At 32.3% G+C, this 22,198-nt stretch overlaps 2 protein-coding genes across 2 annotated transcripts; both read left to right on the top strand.

Moving 5' to 3' along the window:
* Window positions 1-719: 719 nt before the first annotated feature.
* LOC102666145 (uncharacterized) lies at window positions 720-3,895 on the top strand. Its single transcript, XM_006593815.4, has 4 exons — window positions 720-858; window positions 1,444-1,576; window positions 1,738-2,022; window positions 2,215-3,895. Exons 2-4 carry the CDS (start codon window positions 1,448-1,450, stop codon window positions 3,586-3,588), a joined length of 1,788 nt encoding a protein of 595 aa, XP_006593878.1. The 5' UTR covers window positions 720-858; window positions 1,444-1,447; the 3' UTR covers window positions 3,589-3,895.
* A 9,108-nt stretch (window positions 3,896-13,003) lies between these two features.
* Window positions 13,004-21,950, top strand: LOC100793802 (uncharacterized). The gene is made up of 6 exons (XM_006593814.4): window positions 13,004-13,372; window positions 13,515-13,580; window positions 13,805-14,060; window positions 14,247-17,954; window positions 21,272-21,468; window positions 21,563-21,950. Exons 3-6 carry the CDS (start codon window positions 13,809-13,811, stop codon window positions 21,678-21,680), a joined length of 4,275 nt encoding a protein of 1,424 aa, XP_006593877.1. The 5' UTR covers window positions 13,004-13,372; window positions 13,515-13,580; window positions 13,805-13,808; the 3' UTR covers window positions 21,681-21,950.
* The last annotated feature ends 248 nt before the right edge of the window (window positions 21,951-22,198 follow it).

Genomic DNA, 22,198 nt, shown 5'->3' with positions numbered 1-22,198 from the left:
TTTTTCATTTCTAAATTTTATTATCAAAATTTTTTATTTTGATAAAATGATGATTTTTTTAAAAAAATTGTATTTGAATAAAATAATTAAATTCTTTCATTTATAAAATCTTCTACGTTCTACCTAGACTAAAATAATTAATTTTTTACTTATAAATTTTATTATTTAAATAAAGTAATTAATTTTTTCATAATTATTATATATATATATATACATACATACACACACACATATATATATATATATATATATATATATATATATATATATATATATATATATATATATATATATTCTCCAATTATATATTAAAAACAAAAATTTAGAACTACAACAATTCTTAGTTACTTAATCACTATTTAAAGCTACAACTTATATTAAAAAACAGCTAAACTAAAATTGTTGTCCTTCTTAGTTTTATAGTACAAGACAATTATATTGTAAGATAATTAGAGACATCTGTATGTAAAGATTATAATGAAACAATTAAATATTCATTCATAATATTATATCACATAAACTTATTGTAAAATTAAGAATTATACATGCGTTTAAATAAACGATACTTGAACCTTCTCTTTGTGGGGGCATTTTTCCAAATGACCTTAATCTTAAGCTTGGGCGCTAGTCAAATGTACTTCAATTTCATTTGGCAATAGAAACAATATAATATTCAACCAAAATCTGATTGATTTTATTTGGCTTTTCTATTCAGCGAAAAACAAAAGCGGGAAAAGAGAGTGGTTTCATTTCCGCATTTACGCGCTTGTTTTGGTTCCTAAAATATTATTTATATGACTGATCTCATTTTCATCTTTCTCTCCATCTTCCCTACCTTTCACAGCTTTGCGGTAACTGGTAAGTTACATGCTCTTTCGTTATTTATTTATTTATTTTTTGTTCTTTACCTTTTCCACTTCACTTCAAAAGCTTTCTGCAATGTATCTCTCTAAATCGTGTGGTGTCTCATTTTATTTATTTAAGTAGAATTAGAATCATTCATGTGCCTCATGCTCTTTCATTGTTTCTATTTCTTTTCGTTTTGCATTTTTTTTTGGTTTCTTCTCTTTCAAATTGATTTGTTACCTACAACTTGATTATGAGATGAACTTCAGAACTTTGTTTAATTATGCCTTGAGTTAGAACTTTGACAAATGGTATTTTAGTGTTTTGTGATGTTAGAGATTTACAGTTCTATTTATAATATTGTCATCTAGTGGGAAGTGGGAAAAGGGTTGGTTGGTTGTCACTTTACCTAATCAGAGTATCATATTAGCAGTAAGTGAAAGTGAGATGTATGCACCATTTTTCACCAGTCATGATTCATGAAGTGCCTTGCTAGTCATTCATTCAGTTGTTCTAAAATAAAAATGACATTTTAGATTTTGTTATTTTGAACCTATTGAAAATCTGAAACTCACTCAACATGGAATTTTACTGTAGGAAAATGGAGTTCAGTTTCGGGCTGCCTGCCCAGAAAGAAGGAAATGTGACTGACGTGAAGAAGCCAGAGAGGAAGAATGAAGAAATTCCAAAGGTTTCTCCCTACTTTCGAAATCACTATGGGAACAATGGAGTAAGTGATCTGAATAGCATCTTTGGTAATGCCTAACTATGAAGAAACATTTTGTCCATTTGCAAACAGCTATGGAGACTCTAGTGAAAAAATGTTTTTTCTTTAAAATAAGCAAAACCATTTTTTTTTCTCATGTGAGTGCTTGTGGAATATTCATGCAGGGCAATGGTGAAGAGAATCAAGGAAAAGTTGCAACCAGAAAGATCGTTTTAGCACTGCCTGCCTACTGTCCCCAGAAATTACCAACTGTGGTTGACTTAAAGGAGCCGATGAGGACGAATAAAGAAGCTTATAACAACATTAAGATTGGACATGATTTGCAAAGTAGTGGCAATGAAATTGGAACTGGAAACACTACAACCAATAATGGGAAGAGAACATCTATAAAGCATGAGGAAGTTCAAAAGGTTTCCCCATACTTTTGGAATGACTATGGGAAGAAGGGAGTAAGTGACCTTAATAATCTGTTTGGTAATGCCTATAAAAGAAGAAACAATTTTTGTTTATCTGAAAACAGCTATGGGGAAACTAGTGAAAAATGATTTTTTTTTATTTGTTTCTTTAAAAAAAGTTACAAAATGAGAAAAATGATTTTTTCCTCTTTTACTTATACAAGTGCTTTTGGAAAATTTGTGCAGGACAATGGGAAAGAAAATGGTGATGAAATTGCAATTGAAACGGTCAAATCTAAAAGGAAGAGAAGGTTGAAGAACCGGTTGAAGAAGTATGAGCTTCATGGTGACAACGAGAAGAAGAATGGTTCTGAATCATGCTGTTATGGCAGTGATAGGAATGGAGATGAAACTGCAATTGGAAAGATCAAACCGAAACAAAAGAGAAGGCTGAAGAGTCATGAGGCTCAAGGTGACAATGAGAAGAAGGTTGATACTGAATTGTGTTATGGCAGTCAAGAGAACGGAGATGAAATTCCTATTGAAAAGATCAAATCCAAAAGGAAGAAAAGGTCCAAGAAGTGTAAGCCTCAAGGTGAAAACAAGGAGAATATTGATCCTGAGCTTAGTTGTTATGGCTGTGACATTGGATTTGTTGAAGACAAGCTGCTGACAGATGGAAAGATTAAATCGAAGGAAAAGAAGAAGAAATCGCTTGAGGATAAGCTGTGGGAGAATATAGCTGCAGATGAGGGTGATGATGCTGAAATCAGTAAATACATACTCAAGAAGCGTGAGCCTCAAGGTGACGAGGAGAAGATTGATCCTGAATTTTTTTGTTATGGCTGTAACATTGGATTTGGTAAAGATAAGCTGCTTGCAGGTGGAAAGATTAAATCAAAGGAAAAGAAGAAAAAAACAGTCGAGGTTGAGGATGAACTGCAGGAGAATATAGTTCATAATGGTACAGCGAAGAAGACAAAAGTCAAACCATTGGATATAGAAAGCATGTCTGAACCAATTGCTTTACCTACCTATGGAGACTTGAAGAGGGATAAACTGGAGGAAGATGGGAGCGAGGTACAGATTAATCATCGACCGGGACATGCAAGTTATGCTGTTTCTGTTGTTTTAACTTCTGCTTCTGGAGACTGCTTTGAGGATAAGCTGAAAGAAAATGGAAATGGACTTGAATCCATTAGCATTGAATTCAAGAAGAGTAAATTTAATTGCCAGAAAACTGTTGAGGAGAGTGTCAAGGTTAGAAAGGTTTCTCCTTACTTTCAGAGTGACAATGTGAAGAACAAAGTCTTTGCAGATAAGCTGCTAAATAAGAGAAATGATGCTGAAACCAGTAATGTTAAACCCATGAAGATGGAATCTGTGGTTCAGAAAAGACTGGAGGTAAATATTAGTGGGGAGAAGAGTGAACAACAGGGTCAAGATAGTCATATTGATTCTGTTGTGGTTACAGTTGCTTCTGGAGACTTGGAGGAAGTGCAGGAAATTGGAAGTGGAATTGAAACCATTAAAGTTGAACTCATGAAGAAAAGAAAATCGAATAATCCAAAAACTGCCGAGGAGGGTGACAAGATTCGAAAGGTTTTTCCTTACATGTGAAAGCGCTTGATCATGAACATGATTTTGATTCTGCTGCTTTAGTGGGTAAGCACTAGATGTAGGTCTGTAGGGTGAATCTTATGTGGCTAGTTACGGGGTGTGTTTTGTATTAGTTTCCCCGTTTATGTATATTCCACATTTAGGCATGTTATCTTTGTCATGTACATCCATCTTTTTGAGATACTTTGATCTTATTTTGTATATGGGTTGTAGTGTTGTAGAGCACATGACATTATTTTACTTATGCATTGTTGCAAGTATTATTCAGTAGTTTCTTAAGCTTGATGTTTAATTTAAAGTAGAATTGATCTGATGAATGCTATTTGTGTGGGGTGTCTTCACATATGGTGGAAGATGTAAGCCATCTGTTCGTGGATGTGGTCGGTCATATCAAGTGTGGACGAAGTATTGAGTGGCGGGGGGTTGTGACAGTATGTAATAATGATATTGGTAGAGGATGTTTCAGCAGTTTCAGGGGTTGTTCTGGACACTATTATGGAAACTAAAGGGAGCCAAGTTGTCTGTTTCGCTGTGATTTGGGCCATTTGGTCAGTAAGGAATAGAGGTATTCGAGTCTTAGCCGGTGAATGTGCAAGAGGTAATGAAAGCTAAGAAGGGGTTTGTGTAGTCTCTACAATGTTGGGACTCAAATCCTATGGTGTGTCTTGGGGCAAGGGGTTAGAGAGGAGAAAACAGTGTGTAATACTTTGGGGAAGGCAGATCTTGGTGGTTTTGGGCACTGGTTTTTTGAGTGAGGTGACTCTATAACTAGAAAGTTTACAAGTAGGTTGATGGGTAAAATTTGTTTTGGCACCACTTGGTGACAGGGGGTGGCTTGCTTGGTTACATACATGGTGAAGTAGTTATGGGGTGTTTTAGGGTCCACGGTGCTTTTGCTGGTGGTGCCATTATGCAGTATATGGGATTTCCAAATAGATTCTATAAGAGCTGTCACTTTCAGGTAACCAAGTTTAGGAATATTTTAACAGCTTCATACAATTATGCAGAATTTATTTGCTGCGTTTTGTACTTTTTTGTGGGTGGAAGAGTATAGTAGTGAGTAGCAAAATTATTATTTAAGATTAGAAAAACAAAAGACTAAGAATAATACAAGGATATCAAAGAATTTTATATTAGTTCGTTTATAGCATAAAGATCACATCTACTTCTTGACAAATTATCAAGTTCTATTATATTTTCACAAGATGCAACTATTTTTACAATTATCACTTCAAGCAAACATTCTAAGTATTCCTTAAATCAAAGTATCTAAAGCTTTTGCCAAAACCACTCAGAAATTTAGTTATAGGTAAGTCTTATAATCCTATCGTCTTAATAGACAAATATATAATTAAAGTACAAGATTTTCCAAAGATTTTTTTTTTACTAAGGAACAAATAAAGCTTAAGAAATCTTATAAGTTTCAATGTTGTTGTCTCTATTTATTGTGCAAGGATCTTTGGTGTATATAGGTAGACTTTAAGAAGTAGTCAGTTGTCTCACAATTCTTCCTTTTACTTCTAGCTTCTTTCGTTTGAGTTCGTCCTTTTGAGAGAGAAAAAAAGTGGTTGTTGGGTTCAATAATGTAACATATAGCTTATCTCTTCTTTTCTCGTATAGAATCTCTAATTGCAGTGAAACATATTTCATTTTTGTTTAAACACACTCTAACATCTCTTTCTTCTAACTTGGCATCTCTTTTTAAGAGATTAGGCAATCACTTTTTAGTTGACCTCTCTTTGAAACTTCAAGGATTGTTCGAGAATTATAAGTGTGCTGTCCAAGGTCCTTATGTGCACATGACTATAAAAGCAAAGATGAAATTAACATAAAATATTTTAATAAGTGGTTGCATCATTTGATCATAAGATACTACCAAAAACAATTTTAAGCTAAATTCTAGTTTTGGCTATGTGATGTTGGTTCCCCTGTTCTTTTTTGTGATTTTGATTTTTTATTTTCAAAAATTCACTATTTTAATCCAATCTTCATTTTTGCATATATTTATTCCATTTTTCTTTATAAATTTTAATTAAATAATTTTTTAGGTTAAATTGTAAAATTTATAACCCAATTTTTATTATTTTGTGAATTTTACAATCCAAATTTTAAATTTTTACACATTTTATCATGTGGATGTGCCACAAGAAAAATTAGATAAAAATGATGTTATTTTATTTTCAACCTAACGATAAAATGCACAAAAAATAAAAAAATTGGATGATAAAATTTGCGAAATTTTGAAATTTAGATGGCAAAATTCGTGAAAAAAACACTTTAGTGGTAAAATCCACCAAACTGTGAAAGTTGGGTGGTAAAATTCATAAAAATTAAACTTCATTGGTAAAATTCATAAAATATTGAAAGTTTGATGGTAAAATTTACAATTAAGCCTATTTTTTATGATATCTTAAATGAAGATGTTAGATTTAAGGTTTAATTGGACCAAAATAAAAAGAGAAAAAAAATATGCAAAATTAAAAATTGAACCAAAATTACAGAAATTTTAGAATAGGAGACCAAAATCATGAGAAAGAAAAATACAAAGACCAAAATTGCCAATTAACATTTTTAGAAGAATCAAAATTTAAAATTTAGCCAAAATTTTATTATCTTTCATCCTACTAGCATGATTTCTTTTATTTCTTTAAAAACTTGTTCCTTTGTTTGTTACAAATCTAAAAAAAAATTAAGGATACTTATTTGTTCTAACATTCAATCAGCACTCTCACCTTTGTAGGTCCACTCAACCTAAATATTCTTTCACAAGTCTTTAGAGGCTTCACCTACAAGAACCTTGTTACAAATTCACACAACTAATTCATAGTTTTAATATGTTGTAATGACAGCTAAACATAAAGACCAAATTAAAAAAAAAAAATACATGTTAAAGGATCTAATTAAGAAAAATAGTTTAGGGACCTAATTAAAAATTTCCAAAAAGTTTAGGAATCTTCAAAATAATATAACCTTTTTTAATTAGAATGATATGAGACATTTGTAAATATAAAATTATTAAAATTATCCCGGTAAAGTTTGTGCTTTTGCTTCTCAATTTATCTAATTTTTTTATTTCTCAATTCCTGTACATATAAAAATATAAACAATTAGTTCTATATTTTATTAATATACTTTTGTAGAAATATTATTTCATTATTATGTGTTATTTATTACTCATGATTACTATATTAAAATGCTTTTTATATATGTATTTTTTTCTTATAATAAATAATTGTTTACCTTTATAGGAAAAAAAAACACATATATATAAGAATATTAATTGAGTTCGCGTCATTTGAGAAATATTAAGCAAAACCATGGATGACAGATAGAAAAAGACAACTTTCACCATGTTCTTGAGTTTGATTGATGCAGTGCACTATTCTTAGTGCAAGAGACAATTAATAAACCGAGAGAGGGGTGACCAATTCGAAATTTCACGCTTAGACTAGATCGAATTAAGGTGGTGTGATTGTCATAAATTAAAAAAGATACACATGTCGTTGATGCCGGAAAGTGTGCTCACCATGATATTACGCTACCTACATACATCCATTTTACACATTAGAGTACGTCTCAAAAGTGCACAAAGGATTGTGTTGGCGAATTGTGAAACGAAGCGTATTGGGCACAGGTCCTAAACCACCAACATGCCTCGATGTAAGAAAAATTAGTGTTCATAACACATATAGCGGAATAAAAAGGGATCTATTTTTGGATTTAAAATATACTACTGCAAAAAAAAAAAATCAAAATGAACACGAACCTGGATATGAGCTATTGGAGTATAAAGTTCTTCAATATTGTGAAGACTTTACGTGTATCCACACGACATCAATATATGTTATCAACTATTTGATCAATGGAACTCTAAAGAGCAAACTCTCTTACTACTAGGCTTAAACTTTTTTGTTTGGTGTACTTTGCTCTCAGTTCTGTTTATCATGTTAAAGAGATATGAATTTGGACCATTTTTCAAAGAGAAAAAAGGAAAAATTTTTATTTAAAATAATTTTATATCTCTTTATCTTTATAAAAATAAAACTATCTCGTATATTTTATTTTAAGAAGCTTCTTAATATAAGACTAATATAATTCACACTTAATCATATGACTAATTACGATAACTAATTACATGATTTGATCCTGGTATGTAACAATAAAATATTATTCTTATTTCATAGACAACTTTCACATTTATAAAATAATACTCTTTTTATATTTATTATATTATTGGTGCTAGCAGAGAATATAATAATATTATACTAAAGTATTTATTTGATTAAATTAAATTATCTAATTTAATTATCAAATAAATTATTTTTCTTTTGGAAATATTGGAACACTTATTTGTATGTGATTCCATAGGTTTAATACTAAATCGATAGTAAATTAATCATAGTTAATTTACTAATCAAGGTAGGCGTCTAGCAAACACTCCTTAACGTCCAAATAGTATGAAGTAATATTTTTTTACCTTCAAGAACCAATAAAAGAATAATGTAATATTTTCTCCCATTATTTATAGCTTAAGGTTAATTATAGAGTATAATATTATTGTCAAACTCTAATAAGCTAACACATTTAATTAATGAATGACTTAAGAAACTCTTTTATTCTTTCATTCAATATTGTCTTGGCCAATGTCTTAATTATCATAGATCTCAAACTCATTATCAAGAATTGATGGATTCCTTATTGATTAATTATTAATTTTATAAGTATTTAATCATATTCAATATCCATTCAACTAGTACCCTAAGGGTCCGAAATTAAAACATAATAATTAACTTGTTAATTACTATGATAATCTGAGATCAAAGGAAACTATTATATTTCTTTTTGAGAACTTCCTATTGACATATCAAGGTAGTATTAATTGTTAGGAATTCTCAATTCAATTCAAAGATGACATCCAACCATTATACATGATTCACATGACAGAACGTAATTTAGTTTACACGTGTATCTAAGCCTGAAATTTACATGTCCGAATAAAAAAGAATCAAGGAACCAACCACGACAGAGTTGATAACAAAACACAATTTTTTCCCAAAATAATTTCAACGTCATCATGTTGGCTTGGTGGCTCCAACAAAAGAATCTTCCTCCAGCATCATCTACTACTGTCCATTTGCTTCCACGAACGAAGGTTCACGATCATCACAGGTACCAAGCACATGGTACAAAATTGCAAGGATGAGTTTATTATAAAAGATAAAAAAATTAGATGACAATAGTTAGCAAGAAAAAAATAACAGTAACTACAATCATTCTCAACAACCCATCAATTCAATTTACATTTAACAATCAATCATCAACTTTTTCACAATTCAATCAACTATGCTCAGAATAATGCATGCACCTAACTCAACTCTCAAATGCAATGTGGTATCATTCGTCAGGAAATAGCCTAAGCGTGTCCATGCGACACCCTCACTTAGGAAAACTAGACAACAACTATCGAGGTCACTCTTTCGTGTACAAGCAACTCCCCCCCCCCCCCCCCCTCATGGTGATCAGCCTGAATCTCAGGGAAGTCCCAAACCAAGTGACATGCCTCCAAGTACAAGTATTTTTCCTCATTAAAAACTACAAGTACTTACTACCAAAGTTTATACTAGTTTCATGCAAGTATGAAGTATGAAACATAGGCACCATCAATGCATTTATCATGGATAGTTAAAAATTCTAAGCAATCCCCTTCCCCCTCTAGGGATGCTTAAAATTCTTTAACCACTCTATTTCCCCCTCCAGGGATATCAAACATGATCATTACACCCCTTCATGTACATACACAACACACATCCATCACAATGACATCATAAACATCAACATCATCTCATCTCAATGTCATTATCAATATCAACATCAACACCATCTCATCTCAATGTCATTATCAACATCAATTATTAGAATTAATGTCTCATGTGAGAGACATGTGACTTATGTAGGGACTAATAAATAAATAATTAATTATTAAGGACTAAATTGTAATTGGGTTAAATAGGATAAGTTTCTAGAGGTAAGTGTTACTTGATGGGAGTAGTGGTTATAAAAGGGGGTTAATATCCATTAATGTGAAACAAGGTCCCCTTCTTGACGAAAAGTGTTCCCTTTAATCTTTAGCCATCACAAACGTAAAGAGACAAAAAGAATAATCAAGGGATTGAAATTTTGCTTCTCTCCTCTTTCAAGACGTTAAGGTACATCGGAGAGAAGTTTCACTATGGAAAAATGTACACATTATTTGTGAGAACCATAAGTTTCAAGATCCCGTTGATTTCCTATAATTGATAATCTAGGAAACCCTTAAACTTTTTAAATCAACATCATCTCATATCAATATCATCATCAACATCAACATCATTTCATATCAATATTATTATCAGCAACAACATCATCTCATATCAATATTATCATAACCATCAACATCAACATCATCTCATATCAATATTATCATAACAACACAATCTCATCTTAATGTCATCAACATCATTAGTAATCGCCTTCCACACATATACATATAAATTTCATGTTTGGGATTCACATTCCCCAGGTCTTCAGATAACAACAATATCATTCATAATTTCATTCATTAATAACAAATATATCACATCCAATTAGTAAAAAATATAGTTTTTCCCTTGAAAATCAATATGCATAAGGACAAACATACATCCCCATAGTTGGATTGCCTGACCCCAACTATGGTATTAAAAGTTGTAAACCAATAATAAACTCCCATCACCTATTGATATCTCTTTGTCATCTCTTCTATGCGTCGCTCAGAGGTCTCTCATGTTCATGTCCGTTGGTCCAAACACAGAGTTCTATATATCAAATTGAAAACAATTTAGTATAGATTTTAATTCAGTTGTTGGTGTGTTAGTGTTCTGTCCACGGTTAGATTGAATAGTATTCTTTAGTCTTTTCATTCTGATGCTTTTCATCAATATTTCTTATGAACAAATTCTTCATTCAACAATATTACATCTTCTTGTGCTATTGGTTCTTCCTTTTTGATGTGCCTACAAGGATTGGCAACAAATGAAAGTTGATGAACTATCAAACTTTAGTCCTCTGATTTTGTTCAAGTGATTCATTCTTAATCTCCCTTAATCATCAAGAGTTTAGAAACTTAGAGTTAGAGTCTTTATCATTCTGATGGAGACTCTATATAGCTTCATTCTAAACCATGATGCTCTTTATGTAGCCTTTGATGAATCTTTTGTGTAAGGCCTTGTTATTCAATATCTTGCCAAGAACCAAGTATTTAGAGGGAAACAAATTTCATCATTTTGATGGGTTTCAAAAGATCTTTTGAGTTGTTAACTCTCACAACAATTCTCTAAACCTTTCTATGTACCTAAGAATGAAAGAACACATATGTTTCTTAAGAAAATAAAAACTGAAACGCTTAAATATAAATGTTAGTCATCACTTAATTTCATCATCCTTTGAATTTACATTGCTAATGATTTGTCATAATTAAAATTAGGAATGTGGATTCAACACTTTTACCTCTACAAGGTCTTCTTGTTTCTCCTACATTTCTTGTTCATTAACAAGGAAATCTTTCGATCTGGATCTCTAGATCTCATAACAAGCAAAAGTTGTAGAATTCAATGTGCAAAATTATATATATTTGTTCCTATACACATTTGAAGTGTGGGGTAGTTACGTGTTTATTCATATCTAGTTTATGGCTATACCAAGACTTTTTTGCAACTATGTAAGCTTGGAAAAGTCAGCATGCCTTGTGCTGCACTTTTATTAATATTTTTTTTCCTATGAAAAAACTTAAACTTACTTTTGGTCTCAATATTATTGCAAGTATGCAATTTTTATCCTTACAAAATTTTAATTGCACATTTAGTCCTCAATGCTTTCAAAATTAAACAATTTTAGTTCACATTAGTTTATCATCCAAAATTAAATAAAAAATACTAATGTGGTCGTGTGATCGATAACATGCGTGACTATTTTATTCAAAAAAAATTAATAACATTAAAATAAAGAGTAATATTTGCTTTAATGTATTTTAAAAATTAAAAATAATTATTTAAAAATTTTATTTAAATAAATAATTTTGAAATGTATTGAAACAAATTTTATATTTTTAATTTCTTAAGCAAATAGGTTAGTAACACATTTTATCAATCATGGCCATATCAATATTGATAGATTAAGGATAGACTAAAATTGTTCAATTTTAAAAAATTTAAGGACTAAATATGTAATTAAATTTATATAGGAGCCAAAATTGTATATTCAAAAATGAATTGAAACAAAAAAAAAGAAGATACCACATGAGATAAACCATGAGGTAGTTGGGCAAGAATATAAAATATAAAATAATAATATCAAATATATATATATATATATATATATATATATATATATATATATATATATCAATGATTATAACTATGTCAATATATATTTCAAATATTTACATATACATTAAAAATGATTGAAACATCCTTGTAGAACAAGTTATTACATCAGTTTAATTTAATGAAAAAGTTTATATGGGACAAAAACCACACAACAAATGTCCTTGATCATAGGAAAATGTTCTACTAATTTATATTTTTCTAAATTAAAATAATATAAGACATGAGTGAATATTTTTTATACATAGACGTGAATAAATATAAATTTATTTGAACATAAACTGAACTTGTTGAACGTATTACAATAGTTGAAGAGTAAAATTACTACAGTAAGAAAACAAAAGAGTAGAGAAAAAGAGACAATTTAGTTAGCATTTGAGGAGGGCAGAGATTTTAATTTTCCCATATTCAATATATCTTTTAAAAAATATCATTGTCAGGAAAAAAAATGTTTACTGTGAGAGGATATTTGGTATAATGGAAAATACTTAGTTTTTCCGGAATATTAAGTTATAAATGTTATTTTTTTATGTTTAGTTTGATTTTTAAAAAATAATATTTTTGAGAAAATAATGTTTTTCAATAATTTTTTTGTCAAATTTTTCATGAAAATATTTTCATGAGAAAGTGAGAATCTACGATTCTCAAGTTAAAAAAATAAGTTTAATTAAGATAAAAATATTATATTATTCTAATTAAACTATTTAACGAGGTAAATAATTAAAGATTGTGATAAATATATTATTTTATTTTTATATTTTCAAGGAAAATTATATAATAATATTCATAATCAACAAAATAAATTTAATTTTTTATAGGAATTATGATTTTTAAGATTCATGATGTTTAGACACGGAAAAATTTAGCAAACCGCCTCGGATGCTTTTAGTTAGATTTCCCACAAAAGTATTTCCATGGAAAGGTGGAAATATAACTTTTGTGAGCTATTTTGTTGTACTAGAGAAAAAAATATTAGAGTTACAACCTCCTATTAGATTTAGATTATTTAATGTGTTAAATAATTAAAGTATTTGTTTTGATTCATGAAAAAATTATATAAATTTTATTCATAGGCATAAAAAAAACTTTTCACCCTATCAAACGCCATGAAAGAAATACTATATTTAATAGAAAAAAAAAATTAAAGCAAAAACTGGTTTTATTTGAAAAAAAAAAAGCAAAATAAGAAAGCGGGTTTCATATTTCCCCAATTCCCCATTTACGCGGTCCTTTCAGTTCCCCAAACTATCTCTCCTTTACGCTTTAATCACAGATTTTAACCCTGACAGTCACAGGAATAGGTTTAATGACTGTTGATTGCTCAAATTTTCACCGACTCCTTCCTTCCTTCCTTCCTTGCTTGTCCTACCTTTCACCGCATAGCGGTAAGTTACATGCTTCTAACAATATTTCTATTTTTCTTCTTTGTTTTGCTTCTTTTTGTTCTTTTCCTTTCCCACTTCACTTCAAAATCAAAAGAAAAAAACAGAACCTTTGACGATTGATTTACCGTTGCGACTTATGTAGGTGGAGATACCTCTGGAAGATAGAGGTTCTACGGTGACCTTGCTCACATTTTTTATTTCAATTCAGGTTGGTACAATATTACAAAAGCTTTCTATAATCGTGTGGTGTCACTTTTTATTTAATCATTCATGTGTTATAAAGAGTGTATTAGAGAGTTTCTTTGAGAGGCTTTTCCATCATGGACTAGGACAGCATCCCCTCCTAATTTTTTTATGAAATAATAAAAAAGGAGAGCATGACAGTTAGTTTTTTCTTAGCATATTTTATTTTTATATTATTGTTATTTGTAGGAGAATGGAGTACATTTTAGCGTTGCCTGCGCAGAAAGAAGGAAGTTTGGTTGATGTAAAGAAGCCAAAGATGAAGAATGAAGAAGCTTCCAACAACAAAAAGAGGTTGATGGAACATGATTTGCCAAAGAGTGGCAATGAAATGGGAGCTGCAAACACCAAAACCAATAACGGGAAGAGAACGTCTAAAAAGCATGAGAAAGAGAAAGTTCCAAAGATTTATCCGTACTTTCGGCACAACTATGAGAAGAAGGGAGTAAGTGACCTTTGTAGCATGTTTGGTAATGGCTAAATATAGAGAAACTATTTTTGTCAACTTGAAAACAGCTATGGGGAAGCTAGTGAAAAAAATTATTTCCCCCCCTTAAAATAAGCTAAATCGAAATGATTTTTTTTCTTCTAATTTGTTACTTTTAAGAGTGCGTGTGGAAAATTCATGCAGGACAATTGGGAAGAAAATAAAGATGAAATTGCAACTGAAAAGATCAAATCCAAAAGGAAGAGAAGGCCCAAGAAGCATGAGCCTGAAGGTGACTGTGAGGAGAAAATTGATCCCGAATCATGTTGTTATGGCTCTGACATTGGACTTGTTGAAGATATGCTGCTCGCAGATGGAAAGATTAAATCCAAGGAAAGGAGGAAGAAGAAGAAGAAGAAGAAAGCAGTTCAGGATAAGCTGTGGGAGAATGGTGATGATGCTGAAACCAAAAAATTCAAACTCAAGAAGCGTGAACCTCAAGGTGACAACAGAGAGAAGGCTGATCCTGAGTTGTGTTGTTATGGCTCTAACATTGGATTTGTTGAAGATATGCTGCTGGCAGATGGAAAGATTAAATCTAAGCAAAAGAAGAAGAAAAAAGCAGTTCAAGATAAGCTGTGGGAGAATGGTGATGATACTGAAACCAGTAAATTCATACTCAAGAAGCGTGAGTCTCAAGGTGACAACAGGGAGAAGATCGATCCTGAGTCATGTTGTTATGACTGTGACATTGAATTTGTTGAAGATAAGCTGCCGGCGGATGGAAAGATTAAATCTAAGGAAAAGAAGAATAAGAAAGTGGTTGAGGATAACCTGTGGGAGAATGGTGATGACACTGAAATCGATAAATTCATACTCACGAAGTGTGAGCCTCAAGGTGGCAACGAGGAGAAGATTCATCCTGAATCCTGTTGTGGCTGTGACATTGGATTTGCCGAAGATAAACTGCTGGCAGATGGAAAGATTAAACCCAAGGAAAAGAAGAAGAAAAAGAAGAAAGTTCAGAATAAGCTGTGGGAGAATGGTGATGACACTGAAATCAGTAAATTCATACTCAAGAAGCGTGAGTCTCAAGGTGACAACGTGGAGAAGATTGATCCTGAGTCATGTTGTTATGGCTGTCACATTGAATTTGTTGAAGATAAGCTGCCGGCGGATGGAAAGATTAAATCCAAGGAAAAGAAGAAGAAGAAAGCGGTTGAGGACGAGCTTTGGGAAAATGGTGATGATGCTGAACCCAGTCAATTAAAACTCAAGAAAACGGGACCTGAAGTTCATAAACATAAAGTTCAGGTTGGTGTTAGATATGTTTCACCTTATTTTCATAATGATAATGCAAAGAAGATAAATTTTGAATCATTTGATAAGGTGAAAGAAAATGGAAATGGATCCAAATCCATCAGCATTATATCCAAGAAGAGAAAATCTAATAGCCAGAAAACTGTTGAGGAGAGTGCCAAAGTTAGAAAGGTTTCTCCTTACTTTCAGATTGACAATGTGAAGAAGACCGTCGAAGTAGATGCACTTGATCATGAAAATGAATTTGATTCTGCTGCTTTAATGGGTACTTGTGGATACATGGTGCAAGACAGGGAGGAAGAGAATGGAGATAACATTGCAATTGAAAAGATTAAGTCCAAGTGCAAGGGAAGATACAAGAAGCTTGAGCCTGTTGAGCATGATCCAGTTCATAAGTTTTTGCCATTCTTTCAATGTGACAATGAGAAGAAGGTTGATGCTGATTCACATTTTGAGATTGGATCCATTGCTTCACAAGGTATTGGTAGTAGCTTCCTTAGAGATAAGCTGCTGGAGGATGAAAATGAAATGAAAAATGGAACAATTAAATTCAAGAAGAAGAAAAAGAAGAACAAAGCCTTCACAAATAAGCTGCAAGAAAATGGAAATGATGCTGAAACTTGTAATGTTAAACCCAGGAAGATGGAATCTGTGGTTCAGAAAAATATAGCCCAGGTTGGTGTTAGATATGTTTCCCCTTATTTTCATAATGATAGTGAGGAGAAGATTAAAGGCAAACCATTGGATATGGAAAGCAAATCTGGATCCATTGCTTTACCCACCTTTGGAAATTCCATTGAGAATAAACTGGACGGAAATAATAGTGGGGAGAAGATTAAACAACACGGACTTGATAGTCATATTGATTCTGTTGTGGTTAGATCTGCTTCTGGAGACTTTGAGGAACTGTATGGGAATGGAAATGAAATTGAAATAATTAAAGTTAAATCCAAGAAGAGGCGAAAATCCAATAGTAAAAAAACTTACAAGGAGCATGACAAGGTTCGGAAGGTTTCTCCTTACTTTCAGAATGACAAGGAGAAAACAGTTAATGTAGAAGCGCTTGATCGTGAAAATGTTTTTGATTCAGTTTCTTTAGTGGGTAAGTATGGTGATAAGGTTGCATTTGAAAAATTTAAATTCCAAGGCAAGAAAACATCTGCAAAGAACAAGATATTGGAGCATGCTCAAATTCAAAAGGTTTCTCCTTTCTTTCAAAGTAACAAAGGGAAGAAAGTTGATGATGGATCATGTTGTTATGACAGTGAGATTGGATTCAGTGCTTTACCTGGTACCGGTGGTGGCTTCCTTGAAGATAAGCTGCCAGAGGATGGAAATGCAATTGAGAAGGCAATGACTAAATTGAAAAAGAAGAAAGTCATTGCAAATAAGCTGCAAGAGAATGGAAATGATGCTGAAACTTTTAATGTTAAACCCAAGATGACAAAATCTGTGGTTCAGGAAAATATAGTCCAGGTTGGTGTTAGATATGTCTCCCCTTATTTTCACAATGACAGTGGGAAGAAGTTTAATGTTCAACCATCGAATAAGGAAAGCAAGTCTGAATCCATGGTTTTACCTACCTTTGGAAATTTCGTGGAGGATAAACTGGTGGAAAATAATGGAGGGAAAAATGTTAAACAACAGTCAATTGAAACTCATGCTGATTCTGTTGTGTTAACAGCTGCTTCTGGAAACTTCTCTGAGGATGGACTGCAAAAAATTAGAAATGAAATTGCAACCATTAAAGTTAAATCAAAGAAGAGAAAATCTAATAGCAGGAAAACAGCTGAGGAGCTTGCCAAGGTTCGGAAGGTTTCTCCTTACTTTCAGAACGACAATGAGAAGACAGTTAATGTAAAAGAACATGACCATGAAAGTGACCTTGATTCTGTTGCTTTAATGGGTACTTGTACTTTTGGAGGTAAAATTCCAATTGAAAAGTTTAGATATGAAGGCAAGAGAACATCTAAAAAGGATGAGACAGCTGGGCATACTCAAATTCAAAAAGTTTCTCCTTTCTTTGAAACTGACAATGTGAAGAAGATTGGTGCTGAATCAAGTTGTACTGCTGGTAGGCTCCTTGAACATAAGCTGCAAGAGGATGGAAATGTAACTGAAAATGGAATGATTAATGTCAAGAGGAAAGTCATTTCAAATAAACTGCAAGAGAATGGAAATAATGCCACAACTAGTAAAGTTAAACCCAAGAAGAAAAAACCTCTAGTTCAGAAAAATGGCCATGGTATTAGATATGTTTCCCCGTATTTTTGTAATAATAGTGGTAAGAAGGTTAATGTCAAACCTTTTGATAAGGGAAGCACGTCTGAATCCATTGCTTTGCATACCTGCAAAAACTTCGTAGAGGATAAACTGGAGGAAAATAAATCTAATTGCAGTAACAAATCTATTGAAATTAAAAGATTCCCTCCTGCTTCTGAGAAGTGGGATGAGGCTTACAAAAGAAAAACACCTGATAATACATGGAAGCCTCCACGGTCTGAGATTGTTCTCATTCAAGAGGATCATCTTCATGACCCTTGGAGGGTGTTGGTTATTTGTATGCTTCTCAATCGGACTGCTGGTGGCCAGGTATATTCAATTATTCATCTAATAATTTAATAGCATCCTCTCTGTTTGCAGAAGTTTTTGCTGCTATTTTAGTCTTGGAATCGGCCAAGGATAAAGGTCGGATGAATTTATGGCCTAAATGTGATTCAGCTTTGGTCATTCAAGCTTTTCACTCGCCTTCTATTGTCCCCTGGCGTCTTCACAGCAGATGGGAAAACTGTTTATTTTTTTCTAAAGATATAGTTTTGGTTGTTTCTCATGTTTATATGGAAGGGAATGCTTGTGCAGACAAATTAGCCAATCATGAGGCTTTGTCCAGGGTTAACTTCCAATGGTGGGACTCTTCCCCATTTTTTGTTAGGGATGAGTTTTTTAGGAATAGAAATACTCTTCCAATGGGTTTTGGCCTAGTTCCCCCATTTGTTCTTTTGTAATCTTATTCATCTCAGTTTTTCTTTTTTAATGCATCTCAGGGTGTGATTGTGGAAGGGGTTTTTGGGGGGTGCCAACCTAGTTGGGGTTCCCTGCCCTCTCACTAATTGCAACCCCAATTCATAAAAAAAAGAGTACTATTTGGAGGAACAGAAAATGTTTTTTGCTCTTGCATTTGTAGCTGTTTTACAAGACTGTGTCATTTGTATGTTGATCTGCATTAAAAGGCTCGGTAAAAGGTTGTTAATAGTTCTTGTTGTTGGCTTTCTAAAATGTCTTTTATGTGGGTTACTATGTTATTTCTTTAGAAAGCAATGTGCTATTGCCATCTTTGAAATGAAAGCTCAGCTATTAATGTTTTTATCCTCTTTGGGTCTTGGGGAATTATGTTTAATTCTCTCTTGGTCTTAGAGAATAATGGTTGATCTTGCGCTGAGTGGTAGAATTGTTGCTTCTAATAAAAACTTGTTGATGACTAATTTCATAGTGATATTTTTCTTTCACGTTAGTCCAAAGTTCTTAGTAAAGCTGATCTCATTATAATGAATGTTTAGTTCTTTCTCTCTGTCTTTATATTTGTGATATGCTTGATTTGCACCAATTTTGGTGTCTTATTATATATACCTATCACATTCATACGAAAGAACTATTATAAATCTATATATTCACAACATTACGGTATATATTTTTGCGGGCAAATGAAAATTATTATGTCTTTGCCTCTTTGGTTTGTTGTCAAAGTTAGCTAACATTCTATATTTATAATCTGATTTGAGAGTTTAAAGACTGTTTAGCCAATGTTTAATTTTGTGCAACATGTACTCTTTGTGGGGACCTTGGTCAATGACTTTCTAGCTGTTAAATCTCCTTGTAATCTTGCCTACTAAAATCTCAACACCCCTGCTGCAATTATATGCTTGGCAAGTTGCATATCATAACTTTCCGCAAGTGGTTCTTCGGGCCTTGTTAATTGAGAAAATCAATGCGTAGTACATAATTCTTAGCTGAATAACATTTTGGCAGTAACAATTAAACCTACGTAGTCATCTTTTTTGTAAGAGGAGTGCTGACAACACTCCTTCCAATACACTATTATTGGTAAAAGTTTATTGAAAACTACAAAGTCAGGAGAGAGACTCATTAAATAGTGAGACTCCAAAAAGTTGTAATTTCCAATGAATTTCAGCTAATAGTAGAAAGTTTATTTAAAAGAATGTGTTGTTAGCATTTCTCTTATAATTTGACAAGGATTAGTTTTATTATTGAAAAAATGTTGCTGGGTTGGTATTAAGTTCTTCACTTCTTCCATGCTGTATAGAATTGCTAACCAAGGCTTCTATTCTATTCGCTATTTTTTACTATTGATGCATGTTGCCTTGAATAAATAGGTGATTATTGAAATGAAATCATCTTTCAGGTGTCAAGTTCTTGATGTGTTCCAGAAGACAAAAAAAATTTAGGGAGTTCTGTATAGAGTATAGAGGACTATAGATGCCATTCTTTTCATATCTTGAGGACCTTTTGCTTGATGGTTGACAATAAAGAATTTCCAAAATTATTGGGAGGACATTTAAGTGGGAAATGTTCCATTTAGACTACAGAGTTTCTTGCCTCACTTTTTTACTGTAATATCCACTTTTAATTATTTGCACAATAGTCACTTCTTTTCGATTGTAGAGGTACTAGTGAATTACAATCCTGTGTATTACTTGAGTATACTTCTGTCAACCAAACCATGCAGTTTGGACTTGGTTTCTTCTGTTGTCTTTTTCTTGGAAATCTGTATTTCAATTTCTTACCCACTATAATCTTCAAAGTTTCCTCCTTGACAAACTCATTTGAAACCCTAAGCTCCTTCCAGTATTTTGTTTGGACATCCATACATAACAGAATTGACACAGGTCACTTTCTGCAGATTTATAACCCTTGTTTTATAGTGTTTGGATAACACCAAGAATAAATTCTACTCCTCAAAATCATGGTGGTACCATGAAAAAGTAGAAGCAACTATTTGTTGCTTTGCCTTCACCATGAAAAAATAATTGATTATTTCTCGCCATGAATCTAATCCAAACACACTATATTCTTTCTCCCGATTTATATGTTATGTGCAAGTCTTGTGTAGACTGTGGACTACTTAATGTAAGGTTTGCTACTTTGCAGCAAGCTTTTTAGGATTCTTTAAGACTACTTAGTGTGTGTATGACTAGATTTTTATTTTTTTTTAAATTGTTTTAAATCTAAAGATTTTGTTAAAAACAAGGACTATGATTCAATTGCACTCTACAGTTTATGTGATCATCTGGGCTGTGTCGGAGAGGAACACTTGAATCTTGATGCTGTTACATTTGCTGCTAATTTTTGATGTGTTTTTGGATTTCTCTGTATTATTCTTCCATTCAATACTTCAAAGTCTTGTTCATGTTGGTTGTTGAATTTAGATATTGAATTCCAGTTCATTTATGATATTCAGTAAATAATGTCAATTAGGTAGGTGCATGGTTTGAGAATATGTTAAATTTAGGAACCATGAAGCCTAGTCAAGTCCCAAGACGAGACGTCACCATGCCACATTGTTAGTCTCTTAGTTGAAGATTGTGCCATTAGAACCAGTGGTTATTGGCTGAGTTCAATTTCTGCTTTAGTTAAAAGCATTAGAAAAGTTGAAATTTGAGGTTTCCTTTTAATTAAGATAGACATGCCACATTGTTAGTCTCTTAGTTGAAGATTGTGCCATTAGAACCAGTGGTTATTGGCAGAGTTCAATTTCTGCTTTAGTTAAAAGCATTAGAAAAGTTGAAATTTGAGGTTTCCTTTTAATTAAGATAGACCATGGTGTAGTGTAAAAGTTGAAATTATACACGGATATATAGTTATATACTGATGGATTATTGTGCAAAATGCAGACAAAAAAGGTTGTGTCAAACTTCTTCAAGTTATGTCCAGATGCAAAATCTTGTACACAAGTTACAAGAGAGGAAATAGAAAAGACAATAAAGACTTTAGGTTTTCAGCACAAAAGGGCAGAAATGCTACAGCGCCTCTCTGAGGAATACTTGGATGAAAGTTGGACTCATGTAACACAACTGCATGGTGTTGGCAAGTATGTTTTGTTTGCACTCTTTTGTTGATTATTTAGGTAGTGCTATATATCTGTTTTATTCCCTTTAATGATACTCTGATTCTTTCTCAATCAGGTATGCTGCCGATGCATATGCTATATTTGTTACAGGAATGTGGGACAGAGTGACACCTACAGATCACATGCTAAACTATTATTGGGAATTCCTCCATAGTATCAAGCATGAATTGTGAAAGACTTGGGATGAAAGAATGAAACTTTTAAATTATTGTGTATGTCTCCACACTTTGAGGGGAAAATCCACACAGCAGTCTTTGCCAACTTTTTTTGCTTTGCTCTGTGTATCTTTTTTTTGGTGTCAGTTAGAAGAGAGATTTGCCCCTTTCTTTTTGGAACCACAAGTCTGAATGTTCAAATTCTAATTGGATCAAATTGTTTTTCATTTTAAAATGTACAAAATTCTGTTTCTTCATCTGAGTATATGTGAGATTGGGTGGTGAAAATCTTGTTTTTACAATCTGTTTTTGTTTGTTTGGGACTGTGTTGTGCTTGCATGACTCTGTACTCATCTCGATTTCTAAATTCATAGGGGAGGCTTCAATTAGAGAGGAGATTTTGTTCAAATTTTATCAAAATTTAAAACCAAGTTTACTGGGACAAGTACCATTATCTCAATGATTTCTAAAAATCTAACTGTTGGATTTTTGTGAAATTTGTCTTAAATTAAAGTAGACACAATGTTACAACTTTG

Source organism: Glycine max, chromosome 13, assembly GCF_000004515.6.
Source record: "Glycine max cultivar Williams 82 chromosome 13, Glycine_max_v4.0, whole genome shotgun sequence".
NCBI classification, from domain to species: domain Eukaryota; kingdom Viridiplantae; phylum Streptophyta; class Magnoliopsida; order Fabales; family Fabaceae; genus Glycine; species Glycine max.
Note: the sequence above shows the minus strand (reverse complement) of the source record. Positions and strands in the feature narration are given on the sequence as shown.